Source organism: Rhinopithecus bieti, unplaced genomic scaffold (assembly GCF_001698545.2).
Source record: "Rhinopithecus bieti isolate Rb0 unplaced genomic scaffold, ASM169854v2 scaffold_56806, whole genome shotgun sequence".
Taxonomy (NCBI): domain Eukaryota; kingdom Metazoa; phylum Chordata; class Mammalia; order Primates; family Cercopithecidae; genus Rhinopithecus; species Rhinopithecus bieti.
This window is the reverse complement of record NW_016823424.1, coordinates 1268884-1283141: the sequence shown is the minus strand read 5'-3', so window position 1 is coordinate 1283141 and position 14258 is coordinate 1268884. Positions and strand designations below refer to the sequence as shown.

Sequence of the window (14258 nt, the reverse complement as noted above, 5' to 3'; positions counted from 1 at the left end):
TTGAGCAGGGCTGGTCCAGGGGCCAAGTCCTGGGAGTGGGAGGACCTAGGCTGGGGACTGAGAGTCTTTGGCAGACTGTGGCTATGTGATTAGTTCTTTTTTTTTTTTTTGAGATAGAGTCTCGCCCTGTCACCCAGGCTAGAGTACAGTGGCATGATCTCGGCTCACTGCAACCTCTGCCTCCTGGGTTCAAGCAATTCTCCTGTCTCAGCCTTTTGAGTAGCTGGGGCTATAGGCGCATGCCACCATGCCCAGCTAAATTTTTTTTTTTTCAGTAAAGATGGAGTTTCAAAGGCCAGATGGTCTTGATCTCTTGACCTCATGATCTGTCTGCCTTGGCCTCCCAAAGTGCTGGGATTACAGGCGTGAGCCACTGTACCTGGCCCCCCCCCTTTTTTTGTAACAGGATTTTACTCTGTCACCCAGGCTTGAGTGCAGTGGTGCGATCTCGGCTCACTGCAAGCTTCGCCTCCCGGGTTCAAGCAGTTCTCCCGCCTCAGCCTCCCGAGTAGCTGGGATTACTGGTGCGTGCCACCGTGCCTGGCTAACTTTTGCATTTTTTGGTAGAGACAGGTTTCACCATGTTGACCAGGCTGGTCTTGAACTCCTGACCTCAAGCAATCTGCCTGCTTCAGCCTCCCAAAGTGCCGGGATTACAGGCACGAGCCACTGTGCCCGGCCTGTGGTCAGAATTTCTGAGGGTCCCAGAGCTGGGGATTGGGGATGTAAGTGTAGGTGTGGGAAGGGTCAAGAAAGGAGAACTAATAGCAAAGACAGAGAAATTAAGCCTCCTCCACATGCCAGGCGGGCTATGGAGACATGGAAGAGGCACCGACCCAGATGAGGGTGTCTACGATGCCTTCCCAGATGGGCACAGTGAGCTCAGGCCTGAAGGAAGAACAAGAGCTGTCCAGGCAGGGAGGGGAAGGGTATTTCAGGCTGGGCCAGCATTATGAGCTACGGGTGTGAGAAATTGTTTGTGTGGGGTTTTGACAAAGAATGACAACTGAATGAATAAATGACCACTCCAGCTGCTGTTGCTGGAGTGTCAGAGGTACTGTAGAGCTCAGAGGAGCAGTGACACCCTTGGGGTTCCACAGAGGCTTTGATCAAGGCATGTCCTTACTGTGCAGAGTATCCTTCAGGGGCTCTTTGTGGCTTTGGGGATGGAAGATTCCTTGAAATGTCAAACCCAATCCTTCTTCCTTGCTGGGTCTCACCTCCACTGTGCCTTTTTCTCCCACAGCCCTGCCCATTCTCCCACCCCCCGACCCCACCACACTGGCCACCTTTCCCTGCACCTGCTGAGTGGTGTCAGGTGATTGGGTTGAACAGCACAGATACAGAACAATTCCATCATCACATCCGGTCCTATTGGACAGTGCTGACCTGCAAAGCAGACATCTGAGATGGGCCAGGAGGCTGCAGATTCCTGGGGGCTGTGAAAGGGTTCAATACTGTCCAGTGGGCAGCCTGGGATGTGGCAGGAACACTGGGCCTGGACTTAGGAGACGTGGTTTCTGGTCTGGGGCTCTGCCACTCACCAGCTATGTGGTTTGGGGCCAAATGCTTGGCCTCTCTGGGCCTCAATGGCCTGTACAATTAGGTTGTACTACATATTCTTTTTTTTTTTTTTTCCAGTTCAGTTCAACAAATGTTCCTCAAACTGCAGTGAAACCTCTTACTCTGCTGGGTACTTGGCTGCCAGTGCGATCCACGGTCCCTGGCCAAGCAGCATGCTGGGAGGTTGGGCAGGTATGGGTGTTCTGTAATGAGGCCAGGCCTCTGGGGCCAGGGAGAGGTAGGCACAGGCTAATTACACTTTCCCGTCTTCGCAGCACTCAGCCCAATTTGTAATTATTTATTGTTGGTGTTTACATGTTTGTGTCTGCCTCCCCTGCGCAGCTCTGTGAGCACAGGGACTGTGTGGTGGCTTTGTTTCTTTAGTGTCAAAATGCCTGGCATGGTGCCTGGCAGACATCATAGGTGTTTGATAACTATTTCTTTTTGGAATGAGTAAAAGGCCACCCTTCCTCCCAGCTCCCATGTTACACTGGATTTCGACACCGGGTACAGCCGCAAGAGCTTTGGGATGCTGTAAAGTGACAGAGTCCAGGCGGGATGTGGAAGGAGGTCAGGGTGTCCCCCCATCTCTGGAAGCCAGCTTTGGGGCCCCTGCCCCACCCTTGCTAGGCTGTGCTGGGCTCACTGGGATGAGTTGCAACACTGGGTCCTCTGCCTGGAGGGGTCAGGCAGACCAGTGCCATTTGACTCCTAGGCCTGGCTTCCTGCTCCTTCAGCTTCTGGCCCAGCGTCTGGTCATGGCCAAATGCCTTGGAGGGGTGAAAAGATTAGTGTCCCTCTTGCAAAGCAAAGAAGCAAAAGGAAGCCTCCCCAAGATGGCAGAGGCCCCACCAAGCCCAGAATTTTGTCAGACATGCACGTAGGGCCGAGCGGAACCAAGCCATAGGCCCCCCAGGTCCCTCTCCTTGGAGGTGGGACACAGGGATGGAGCATGTTGGGGTGGGTAGGTTTCCTCGGGTCCAGGTGTAGGGTAGGCCCAGCCTTCCTGGGGAACCCTAGACCCTGCCCCGCTGTGTGGGTGCTTGGTTCATGCCAGTGGCATTTTGACACGGCTGCCAGGCCTGCTTCTGGGTGGAGAGGAGCAGGAAGGAGGATTGCACAAAGGGAAACTGGCAGGAGAGCCTCACTTCTTCCGGCTGCTCAACTCCTTGCAGGGAGGGCCAAGGGGGAGCACAGACTGTCTTGGTTCCCCAGGAGACACCACGTCCTTGCATCTGTGTCATCTCCCAGGAGGAGAGGCCAGGTCCCAGAAACAGGGGTCCTGTCATGCCCACTCTCCATGCCACCCTCTGTGCCTGGCTGTGAGCCACGAGGGAGGTTCCTACAGCCCTCATTTCTTAGGCCTCAGACAAACACTCAGCTGCTCCGCTCCCTCCCTCTGTCTCTGGGCTTCACACCGGCCCTCAGCCACTTCTGCCTGCTTCCTCCCTGCAGGAAGCCCCCTCTCTTGTCCTTTGAGCAAGACAGTTTTCAAAAGCAACCTCCACCACGGCAGGGGCTGTGTTGTTCACTGTTGTATTGCTACCGGCACATGGCAAGTATGCAGTAAACAGTTGTTCAATTAAGACACAGCACGTCCTCTATTATTAGCACTTTCTCTATGGCTGTCTTGGGCAAGGGTCTCTTCCCTCCCTCCCCCATTAGACAGGGCTGAGGACCCTGTTTCTTCTCCTCCTAGTCTCCCATGCCTGGAATCCTGGTCACTGCAGAAACTGGCCAGTCTTACTTACCTCTGCTATTTGGGCATTTCTGAGTCTCTACGGGGTGCCTGTCCCCGTGCTGAGCAGTGGTGCAAATATGAAGGTAAGCGAGGCAGGGTTGTGACGGGTGTTCACCCCACAATTCCGGATTCCCCCTGCCCCTGAGACCAGCACTTTCTGAGCTCTGGAGTCTCTTTCCATCCATCCCTGCCTCTGGGCCAGCTGCCGGCTGGTTGCAGCCTCCTCACCCTTCCACTCCTGACCCTGTATACAGCTATTTAGGAGGTTTCTTCCTCCCTGGGGCTGCTTTCAGAAAAGAACAAAGAGGGACAGCAAGGCTGGGGAGTGGCAGGGCATCTGGAGATGCTTATTTGTAAACCCAACTAGCTCCCCTGAGCTTCAGCTGCTGCCTTTATCTGGCCCGATAATAGACCGAAACCACAGTCTGCTCCCTGCTGAGCAATCTGTGGGCCTGCCAGGGTGGCAGCAGCCCAGGGTGGCGCTAAGCACTGCTCCAGCTGACACAGGGCGGGGAGCCACCAGCCTGCAGGCTGCCTGCCATGCAAGGATGTTCTGTCCATCCAGGGGTCCTCAATGCCTGTCTAGGAGGCTCAGGACATATCTGGAGAAGGGCAGCTTCATCTACTGTGGTGTGTGGTATTTCCAGCACTGAGCACAGTGCCTGGCATATAGTAGGAGCTCCGTGACTGAACGTTAAGCGTTCAGCAGCTATTTATCAGAGACCAACGAAGTGCAGGAAGCTGTGTTTCCCCTCCCCGTCCTTCTGTATGCTTCCTTCAGCACCTGTTGGGGATTCCTTGACGCAGTGACAGGCAGGGAGTCTCCAAGGCAGTTGGTCTGTGAAAGGCCAGTCGGGGGCCAGCCCTGCCCACCGTGTCTCAGGGAGGAAGCATCAGTGCCTAGGATAACAGCAAGTGCTTGCTCATGTGGCCAATGCCATCTCCTCAGCACCAGCAGGCAGGCATGGGGCTGTTGCACTCCCATTTTGCAGAGGAATGGGGTTTGCACCCAGATTTCCCGCCTCATCCTTCAGCACCTAGAGTGCCGCTGCCACCTTGGCAGGCTCACAGATAGCTCAGCAGGGAGCAGAATATGGTTTCGGTCTATTATCAGGCCAGATAAAGGCAGCAGCTGAAGCTCAGGGGAACTAGTTGGACTTCCAAATAAGCATCTCCAGATGCCCTGCCACTCCCTGGCCTTGCTGTCCCTCTGTTGGGTGGGATAAGAGCTGGGGTTGGGCTGGGCTGGGGACGGGCAGCCAATGGAGATGAGGTAAGGAGCAGAGGGAGGGGGTGGGCTGGGTCAGTGGGCGTAGATGGGCTCAGGATCAGCCCCCCGGCTTGGGCCACTGGATGGAGCAGGGCGGCTGGTAGGAATCCAATGACCCCAGCTCCCCTCTGAGCAGCCACTGGATACCTCTTGAGAGGGCAAACAGTGCTGGGCGGGATCGGGGACTAATGACTGTTTTCCAGCAGGCGATTCCTCTATGCGGGGTTTATCTGCTGGGTCATCATTCTGTAGTCTGCGCTTACCAGGGTAATAGCAGGCTAGTCTGGGGCCTCTGCCTCCCCATTGGCCTTGAGGCCCTGCAAACAGATGGCAGTAGATGAGGGAGGGGAGGGCAGGAATAAACAGGAGCAGCACCCGCTGTGTTTTCTGAAGGGCGGCTCCACAACTTGGCCGGGGAAAGCCTGGTGAGGACAGGAGAGAAGATTCCATCCAGAGCCAGGGGCTGGGTTTCAGTTGCTCTCCTCCCCCTCCTCCTCCAACTCCAGCCTCCAGCTTCCTGTCCCTCTCCCACAGGGAGGCGGGCAGAGAAACATGCCTACAGCAGCCCATTTCAGGAGACTGAGTGCTGGGTCATTGCAGCTGTGTGTCCTCAGCTCAGGGTGGCTCCCCTCACCACAGGCTCATTGCCGCCCAGATCCAGGGAACCCCCATGTACACCTGCACCTCCCAGTCCTTACCCCAACTGCCGACCCCTGCCCAAGTCCACACGGACCCCCTCACTGGCCTCAGGGGTCCCTCCTAACCCCCTCCTGGTGCACACTGCTTCAAAGCCGTCCTCAGGAAGCCCAAGTTGGAGAGGGCAGTGCAGCTGATTGAGGTGGCCCGGGTGAGAGGCGCAGTGCTTTGAGGACTCACGTGGCTTTCCAAATCCCATGGCCACCCGTGTGGAGGAGTTATTTTCAGCTTACAGTTGAAGATGTTGAGACTCTGAGAGCTTAAATGACTTGTCCCAGTGTGGGCAGAATAACAGCCTCCCAAAGATGTCCACATCCTAATCCCCGGAACCCGTGAACATGTTCCCTTACATGGCAGAAGGGACTTTGCAGATGGGATTAAGGATCTCGTGGCGGAGAGACTATCCTGATTATCTGTGTGGGCCCAGTGTCATTTCGAGGGTCCTTTAAACTGGACGAGGGAGGCAGGGGACTGAGGCGGTGTGAGGGAGATGGAAGGAAGCCCAGGAACGTGGGCAGCCATGGGAAGCTGGAAAGGGCAGGAAAATGGGTTCCCCTGTGCAGTCTCCGGGGGGAATGCAGCCCCACCGCACCTTGATTTCAGCCAGTGAGACTGTTTTGAACTTCTGGCCTCCAGAGCTGCAGTAGTAAGTAAGATTTATCTATCTATTTATTCATTTATTTAGAGACAGGGTCTCACTCTGTCGCCCAGGCTGGAGTGCAGTGGTGAGATCTCGGCTCACTGTAGCCTCCGCCTTCTGGGTTCAAGTGATTCTCATGCGTCAGCCTCCTGAGTAGCTGGGACTACAGGCACGTGCCACCACACCTGGCTAAGTTTTGTATTTTTAGTAGAGATGGAGTTTCACCATATTGCCCAGGCTGGTCTTGAACTCCTGACCTCAAGTGATCCTCCCACCTCAGCCTCCCAAAGTGCTAGGATTAGAGGCATGAGCTACCATGCCCGGCCAGTAAGATTTATTTAAATAAAGAAACACAGTTGTGTTGCGTGGAGCCCCTAAATTCATGGAAATCTGTTACAGCAGCCACAGGAAGCTAATGCTACCAGCTGGTAAGTGGTGGAGCTAGACGTTGAACCCAGAGCAGAGGGCTGGGTTCCAGGCTACTCTCTTGGCCTGGCGTGGCTGTGCCCGCCACTTTCTCTGCCTCTCTTCCCACTCCCTGCCTGTGTTTTCTGAAGGGCGGCTCCACAGCTTGGTGGGGGAAAGCCTAGTGAGGACTGGAGAGAAAATTCAACCCAGGGCCAGGGTCTGAGTTTCAGTTGCTCTTCTCCCCCTCCTCCTCCAATTCCAGCCTCCCGCTTCCTGTCCCTCTCCCACAGGGAAGCGGGCAGAGAACACGCCTACAGCAGCCCATTTCTTGGGGGTTCATGTTGGGAGCAGGTTTGTGCTGGCCGTCAGGGCTGGGAGTGTGGAGAGCCCTGCCGCGGCACAGCCGACATGGCCTCTGTCGAGGTCCATGCAGCCTGGCTGCCTCCTCACTTCACTGGGTTTTTCCTTCCTGGCTGCTGCATCATTTGAAGCAGGGAGTGGGTGGGATGAGGGGGTGTCTTTGGGTCTCTCCTCAGGGGCCCCTGAGGCTCTGTGTGTCTATCTCAGGGTAGGGGGTGTCTGGGTGCCTGGCGTGGGGAGGATCCGAGGGCCCTGCCCCTGGGGTGTGTGTGGATGGGGGTGTCCCAGACACTGTGGCCCTCTCTGGGCAATGTGTCCCTCAGCCCCTGAGTGTAAGTGTGGAAATGTGAGCATGCGAGTGTGCCTGTGTGAATTTGCTGTACTGTAAGTGTTTGAACATGTGTCTCTGTGCCCTGTGCTCACTCATTCCTCTGTGTGAACATGTGAGTGTGCAAAGGTGGCTGTCTGCTCATGCTCCTGTATGTGACTGTGTGAACACATGGGAGCGCATGCCTCCTCACACCCTGCATGTGAATGCGTGTGGACATGTGAGCATGTGAGTGTACAGACACACCCACTCATGCCCCCACGTGTGGATGTGTGTGTCTCTAGATGTCCTTGTGGGAGTGAGTGCTTCAGCATGTCTGCTTCCTCCTTGTGTGTGAACATGTGTGTATGTGTGAGTGTGTGGCTGGGAAGCGCCACCCCCAGCCAGCCAGCATTGCCTCACCCCTGTGACACAAGCCGCTAATGACTGTTTGCCATTGTCTGAGCGGTGGTGGCATCACCCGCACTAATGACAGTCTCCCCTGCCTAATGACCTGGCTCCTGCCCCATCATTGAGGTGCCTCAGGAGCACTGGCCCTGTGACCAGAGAGATGTTGACCAACTCAACACATTTCCCATTGGGGTGTTGCGGGGGGTGGGGAAGTCATAAATCCCGCCCCTCCCCAACAGCCCTGGGGTGCCGGCGTGGGCTGGAATTTCAGCTGGCTGATGGCATCCTGGGCGGGAAGCCCGAGGTCTGGCCCTGCCCTCTGTCTCTGGCAAAGCTGGGCGGCTGCTGCCCCTCCCCACAGGTTACCCTGGACCCTGGCAGCCAGATCCACATCAGGTCCCAAAGACAGGGTTTTGCCTTTCCACCATGAAACCCGCAGGCCCTCTCACCTCTGCGAATGGAGATGTCCCTTCTGAGCAGGGCTCTCTGTGCCTAGGAGGCTCTGGTCTGCAGCTGACCTTGAGGAGTGAGGGCATCTGGAGCAGCCAGGGAACCACAGGGTCCAGAGCAGGCTACCTGCATGGAGGCCACCATGGAGCCTGATTCAGCCACACCATCAATATTTCTTTTATGATTAACATTAAACTAAAATAGCCTCTGGATTCAGGAGGAGAGTTGGGCGGGGGTGCTGCCCCCTTTCTGTGAGCCCACAGCCACAGCTGCTCATTCATATTCTCTTCTAGCTTTCAGTCTGCTCCCTCCCACTGATGTTCCCCTCTTACAGGCAGGCCTCCTCCTACCCGAAGTTTATCTGGCTCTGCAGGGAAGCCTAGGACTCTGCCTGGGGCAGGAGGGACTTCTTAAAGGTGTTCCAGGTTGAGAGATGCAGGTCTGCAATTGGCCATGAGACCTTGAGCGGAGGCCTGGGGGAGCTGCGGCGTCCTCCTCTGCCAAGTGCCAATGCAGCGGTACTGGCTGCCTAGGGCTGCTCTGGGGACTAGATAAGCGCTGTGCGTTATATAAACCATTCAGAACATTGCCGGCACACAGCAAGCACATAGTACATCTTTTTAAAGCCTCTGAGCCTGCATTGCCCCCTCTCCAAAATGGAACAGATAACTGCTGGTGCTCATGGCTGTCGAGAGGATTAGTGAGAATCCAGGGGAAGCACCTGCTGCAAAGTGGGGCAGCTCCGGCATCTTTCTCATGGAGTCCTCGGCTTGGCCGCTTCTCTCCTCACCCATGAGGGGCTGAGCAGAGGGAAAAGGAAGGAGTGGTTGCACTCGCTGTTTTCATTGCTACCTCAGTGTCCCTGTCCTGGTGGGGCACTCCCTCACTTGCCAGCCAGGGACTGTGGCTTGCTTACGTTACTTATAGCGGGATTTCTCAGACTCATCTGTGACTCACTAGAGGGTCGTGAGGATAGAAAACCATCCCAGTGCAATACAAAGTATCGTTTTGTAAATGTATGTGTCTGTTGGTTACTGTTAAATATATTTCTTACTGTGCATTGAGATTAAGAAGCTGGAGACACCTGCTCCACTGTCTCTGGGCAGGGCAGAAGCAGGGGCCTGGGGACTCCCTGGTTTTGCCTTGCTCCTCCTCTGCTCCATCATAAGATTCACACTAAGTGCCTATGTGCACTGTCCTGGCATGGTTAGGCCCCAAAATGGGAGAACCCAGATCCAGCTGGAGACACATCCCTTCCTGCCGCCAACAACCCACAGAAGTGCCCCCTCCTGCCCTGTGCCCGGGAAGGCCCACACTTGACATCCAAGGTGCTGTGCCACCCAGGAGTGGCCTGCAGGCTGGAGGGTGCTGCAGGACAGGCAAGGGTACAAGGGAAGACCTCCCAGGCATGCCTCTCATCTGGACCTAGGCCTGGATGAGTTTCAGGGCTGAAGCAAGCTGTCCCTGAACCCTGCTTCTTTCCTCGTGATGCTGGACACTTAGTCAATCAGCCCAGGGGTAGAGTGAAGTCATCAGAAAAGGCTTCCCACAAAAGCAGACCATTTGGGGGTGGGGGCCCTGCAACCCAGGCATGGTCTTTCTTTCCTTCCCCCAACACAACAGCCACACCCTCAGTGTGGGCCTAAGTGAAAGCCAGTGGTGGGCAGGGGCAAGGGGTGTAGGGGCACCCCAATAGCAATGGCTGCCATTTACTGAAGGAGGCCTCTGTGCCAGGCACAGCACAGATCAACTTCAATCTTTATGACTCTCCTGAAGTGTTCATATCTATAAAATGGTTCTCATTTTATAGTTAGCAAAGCTGAGGTCCAGAGCAGTTACGTCTGCACAATTAGTAAGTGCTAGAGCTGAGAATCAATCCCAGGTTGGTCTCTCTCTGCATCTTTCTATGGCTTCTGAGGGAGAGACTCATGTGTGTTACTGGGGACACAGCACTGGCACACAGGCAGGTTCTAGAGGCCAGGAGAGGGGAACTTGGTCTTGGAAGGGTTTGCAGTACACCAGCTGGAGAGGCTTGCTTTGAGGAGAAGCTGACCTCTTACAGGTACTCGCAGAGATTCCTTTCCCAGTATAACCTTAGCTGGGGCCTCCCTGGCAATCAAGGCAATAACTTGCTCATGGGGAGAGCTGCCCCTTGTTGAGGATTTTATCAGTGAGATTGCTTGATTATCAAGAGGAAAAAAATTGCAGCAGGGGAGATGTGACTTAGATTCCAAAGTCTTCTTTGGCACTCTTTAAGGGCAGGGACTAATCCTCCAGCAAAATAGGCTTAATGAACACTGGAGACTCTCACAACTAGTGTTGATCATGGCATGTGTAGCTCTGTGAGAACATCTGCAAAGTAACACGTAAACAAGGGCAAATGAGCACAGGGTAACTTGGGATCGAAGTGCTGTGGGTATGCGAAGTAAGTGGTGTAGTAAGTGGTAAAAGTTGGGTGGGGTTGACCAGGTAAGGCTTCCAAGAGCAGGCAATGTGTGATGGTCTGGGAGGGACAAGGCTTTCTTTGAGGCTGGGGCAGGCAGGGGGAGCAGCTGGCATCTGGCATCCCAGTGGCATCATTCCAGAACCAGCCAGTCCTTGGGAGCCCTACCCCAGAGACGGCTCAGTGACCTGGTACTCTGGGAATTTGCCCTGCCTCCTGGGTGGGGATTGTCCAGTCACATGCCTGTCCAGCTCAGTTGGTGCCACTGGAAAATGACATGGAAATGTGATATGGCCTTGAGCCAGGTCCTCCTCTCCAGGGTTTTGGCCCAGTTTTGGCCTGTGGCCCACCCAAGTGTCTTCTCTGTGAGATGCTGGGGAGAGAAAAGAGGGGAGTGCAACTTCTACCAAGATGGGGCTGAGGGAGATTCTGGAAAGTGGAGTGGGGAATGCTACCAAGGCCAGCTGCCTCCCCCTCAGGAGCCAGAGGCCAGTCAGGAGGTTGTGTGCCCTGTGGTCAGCCTGCCTCCAGACTTGGCTGCATCCGGGGCGGGAGCCCTGACCTGAGGCTGTGGAGAGAAACCTCAGATTCATAGAGCTCCTGGGCTGGAGGGGATTTCAGTCTCCCCAGTTTCCTTACAGAGAGGGAGGTGGGGGCCAGGAGTTTGGAGGGGAGGACAGAGCATGTGTATGTGTGTGTGTGTGTGTGTGTGTGTATGGTGGATGGACCCATGTTATGAGGTTTTTGATTTTTGAGGAATTCCCTGAGGGTGGGGAAGGCTGGTGTCTCTCAGGCCAAGGTCTGAGGTGGGAGCAGCAGGGGCACCTGGACTCTAGGGCTGGGGTGGTGACTGCGGAGGGAGAGACAGGCAGAGCCCAGGTGGCTCCCTGTAGGAAGGGTAGGCCAGGAAGCAGGGCCCGAAAGCTGGAAGGGGTGGGACCGGGAAGCTGGAAGGGGTGGAACCTACTCGGGGAGATCCTTGGTGGGGACAAGGAGGCACATGTGTCTGGCTGCGCTGGAGCTGAAAGTCTGAGAGCAGACAGTGAGATTGGGAGCAGAGAGAGCACCCTGAGGGCAGAGCTCTGGGCCATGTGGAGGCCTCTTCCTGTAATCAGGAGGCAAAGGGAGCCCCTGGTGGTCCAGCAGGACCAGACGGCTCCTTCCCCTGGGACTGCCAGCCAGGCCTGCCATGCTGTGTTCCAGAAGCTGCAGTCTGTCCAGCCAGGCTCAGGGGAGGGTCTTTGGACCCCCAGTGGTGGATTTTGGGGTGAGTGGAGGGGATAATTTGGGGAGAGACATATCCAGGAATTGGCTGGGGAAGGAGAGGTTGAGGGTCAAGACACAGGAGAACTTGGGATTGGGGTTAACTCAAGGTCTGTGTGATCTCTACGGACACCCTGAAACAGAGAGAGCGAGAGAGCGAGAGAGCGAGAGAGCGAGAGAGAGAGAGAGAGAGAGAGAGAGAGAGAGAGAGGCATCTCCTTGGGGATTATAGGCCCTTTACAGCTGGCATTTACTTGCATGCCTGCGGCAGCCTCAGGAGTGACAGCATTTGGCCACCTGTCTCCTGCCCAACGAACTTCCCGTGCCTTAAAGCAAGGGTGTCCTGTTCAGGGTCAGCAGAAAGAGATGCAGGGGAGGGAATGGCCCCTGGCGAGGAGGAGAGCCTCCCCTCCCCTCACCCATTGTCTTTTGGTGTGAGGGGGCAGCACAGGGAGGCTACTGGGGAGCATGGAAGGGCCTGGAAGGAGGGACAGAGATGGTGAGTCACTAGCTAAAGGTCACACGTGGAAGCCGGAGGAAACTCGTGTCTGAGCCCCATGGGGACAGCTCTGTTGTTGGCTCTCCACAGCCTTCCCGTCTTCTTGTCTTGGGCTTCTTGCCCAGGCCCTGCTGTCAGTACCCGCTCCCTGAGCCAGTGCCTGGCACGCACAGCCATGAGATCATGGGGTGGGGTAAATTGGCAGGACCCCGATCTCCCCTGGAGCGGCGGCAGGTGCATGCTGGAGCTCTGGGCCTGGCGCCTCTGTAATCTCCCTCCTGGCCCCTTGCAGGGACGTGGCTTCTCCAATCAGCCAGTTCTGCCTTTTCCACCTCAGTCCCTGGACTCCAATTAAGGTGGAACCTTCGCCCAATCCGTGGCATGAAGGCTTGAGATTAGACTTCAAAAAGGACTTCCTACTCAACCTGTGGGATGTGGGATAAGGGCAGAGGGAGTTAAAATTAGGGACAAATATTAATAAGTGTATTATTCATCATCGAGAGCTTACTCTGTGCCCTGCTCTGTGCTAAGTGCTTTGCAGGCAGTTCTCATGTAATCTTCACCGTAACATTGTAGAACACAGAAACTCAGCCTGAGCTTTTGCAGCCAGTCAGCAGAGGAGCTGGTGCTTGCCCTGAACTTCTAGCTGTGGGATAAATCTGGAGGGCACAGTGAGGCTGGCCACTGGAGGATCACGTGGGCTCCCGAGTGCCCATCATCCATCATTTGGCATTCCGTTGTGAATAAGACGGGTCTGGAGGTCAAACAGGTAGGAAAGGTAAGAGCTGAGTTCATGTTCCAGAAGGCGAAAGTCAGGACGCAGAAGTGGGTGGGCCTGTTTCTGTTTGGCATCTCTTGAGTCAGAAAAGAAGCAAGCACATCAGAACTGCAGCAAGAGGGAGCGAGGTGAGACAGCAAGACGTTCTGACTTCCAGGGCTGCATGTCATCGGCACGTGAGGGTGTGTTTCCTGGAGAGGGAGAGCTGCTTACCGGGCTCAACTGGGAAGTGGGAGGATGGATGGCCCACGGTGGGGTCTCTGTTCAGGCTTGTGTGCAAGCACCTGTGTGTGCATGCCTGTGTGTGTGCCCAGATATGTGTCCACAGTCTCTAGTGAGGCATCTTCTGCCTCCACGGGCTCTGAGCTCTCCAGCAGCATTTGTTGTTGTGAGCACAGGCCCCTGAGACAGGATTGTTTCCTTTGCTGATGGTCTGGAAGGTATTTTATGCTTGGGTGCAGTGCTGTCTTGATTGGGGACCATTCTTTTTCCTCAAATGTCCTCCAATTTGGCAGACCATGTATTCCAATCTGAAAACCTCCACCCTTACTTTCAGGAATTTTTCTTTGCCCCTTCTCTAAGGACCTCCATTCCCTTTGCCTTTCCTTGAGTGTATGACTCTTTGGCCCCTGCTGCGTTCTAGCTTCCACAGGATTGGATCCACTGCAGCGAATCCACACATGCTTAGTAGCACGGATGCAGGGGGAGAAGGGGCGCATGAGTGACTGCGTGTGGATGGGGATAGCCCTTGGGTGCTCTCTGTCAGGTGTCATGTTAGCTGCTGGCCCCGTCTGCCCTTGCTGTCCAAGCCTGTACCACGTGTCAGGGGTCTGGGGTCAGATTCTGTGTTTCAAGGTCCAATGGCAACACAAAAATTCCTGGGATGTCAGGGCCAGGTGGGACCCCAGAGGCCACCTAGGTGCATCTATCCTTCACTGATAGACAAGGCACCCCCCAGAGAGGGAAGGGCCTTCCTTGCCCAAGATCACACAGGAAGTTGAGGGGACACAGCTGGGTCTCCTGACTCCCAGTCACAGCTCTGTTCACCATGCCACATTCTCTCCCTAATTTTGACGACCCCCTCTCCCTTCCTCTCTCCCTCTCTTTGCTGTCATCTTTGTACTTTTCTCTTGCCCTCCCCTTTCAAGAACACACATTCAGAGTCTGCCCATATTTCAAGGCCTAGCCTGGCCCTCCTTCACTCTGGAACCTGCCTGATTCCTCTCCCCTAACTTCTTCCGCACCATTAGCGACATGTCCTGCTAATTCTCATTCTCTAATTGTCTGTAACACAAATTAATGCTTGATTAATTGATGCTCTAATGACCTGAGCTCTAACCAGGCTCAATTGCTTTCTAGCTGTGTGACCTTGGGCTAGTTACTTAACATTCTTAGTTCTCTGTTTTGTCATCTGTAAAGTGGGGCTGGA

At 55.2% G+C, this 14258-nt stretch overlaps 1 protein-coding gene across 1 annotated transcript; it reads right to left on the bottom strand.

Moving 5' to 3' along the window:
* Nucleotides 1-10133: 10133 nt before the first annotated feature.
* On the bottom strand, nucleotides 10134-14085 carry LINC02874 (long intergenic non-protein coding RNA 2874). Its single transcript, XM_017861414.1, is given in 4 exon segments — nucleotides 10134-10198; nucleotides 10533-10662; nucleotides 12193-12439; nucleotides 14063-14085. Coding segments are annotated over 4 exon segments (465 nt in total).
* Between the last annotated feature and the right edge of the window lie 173 nt (nucleotides 14086-14258).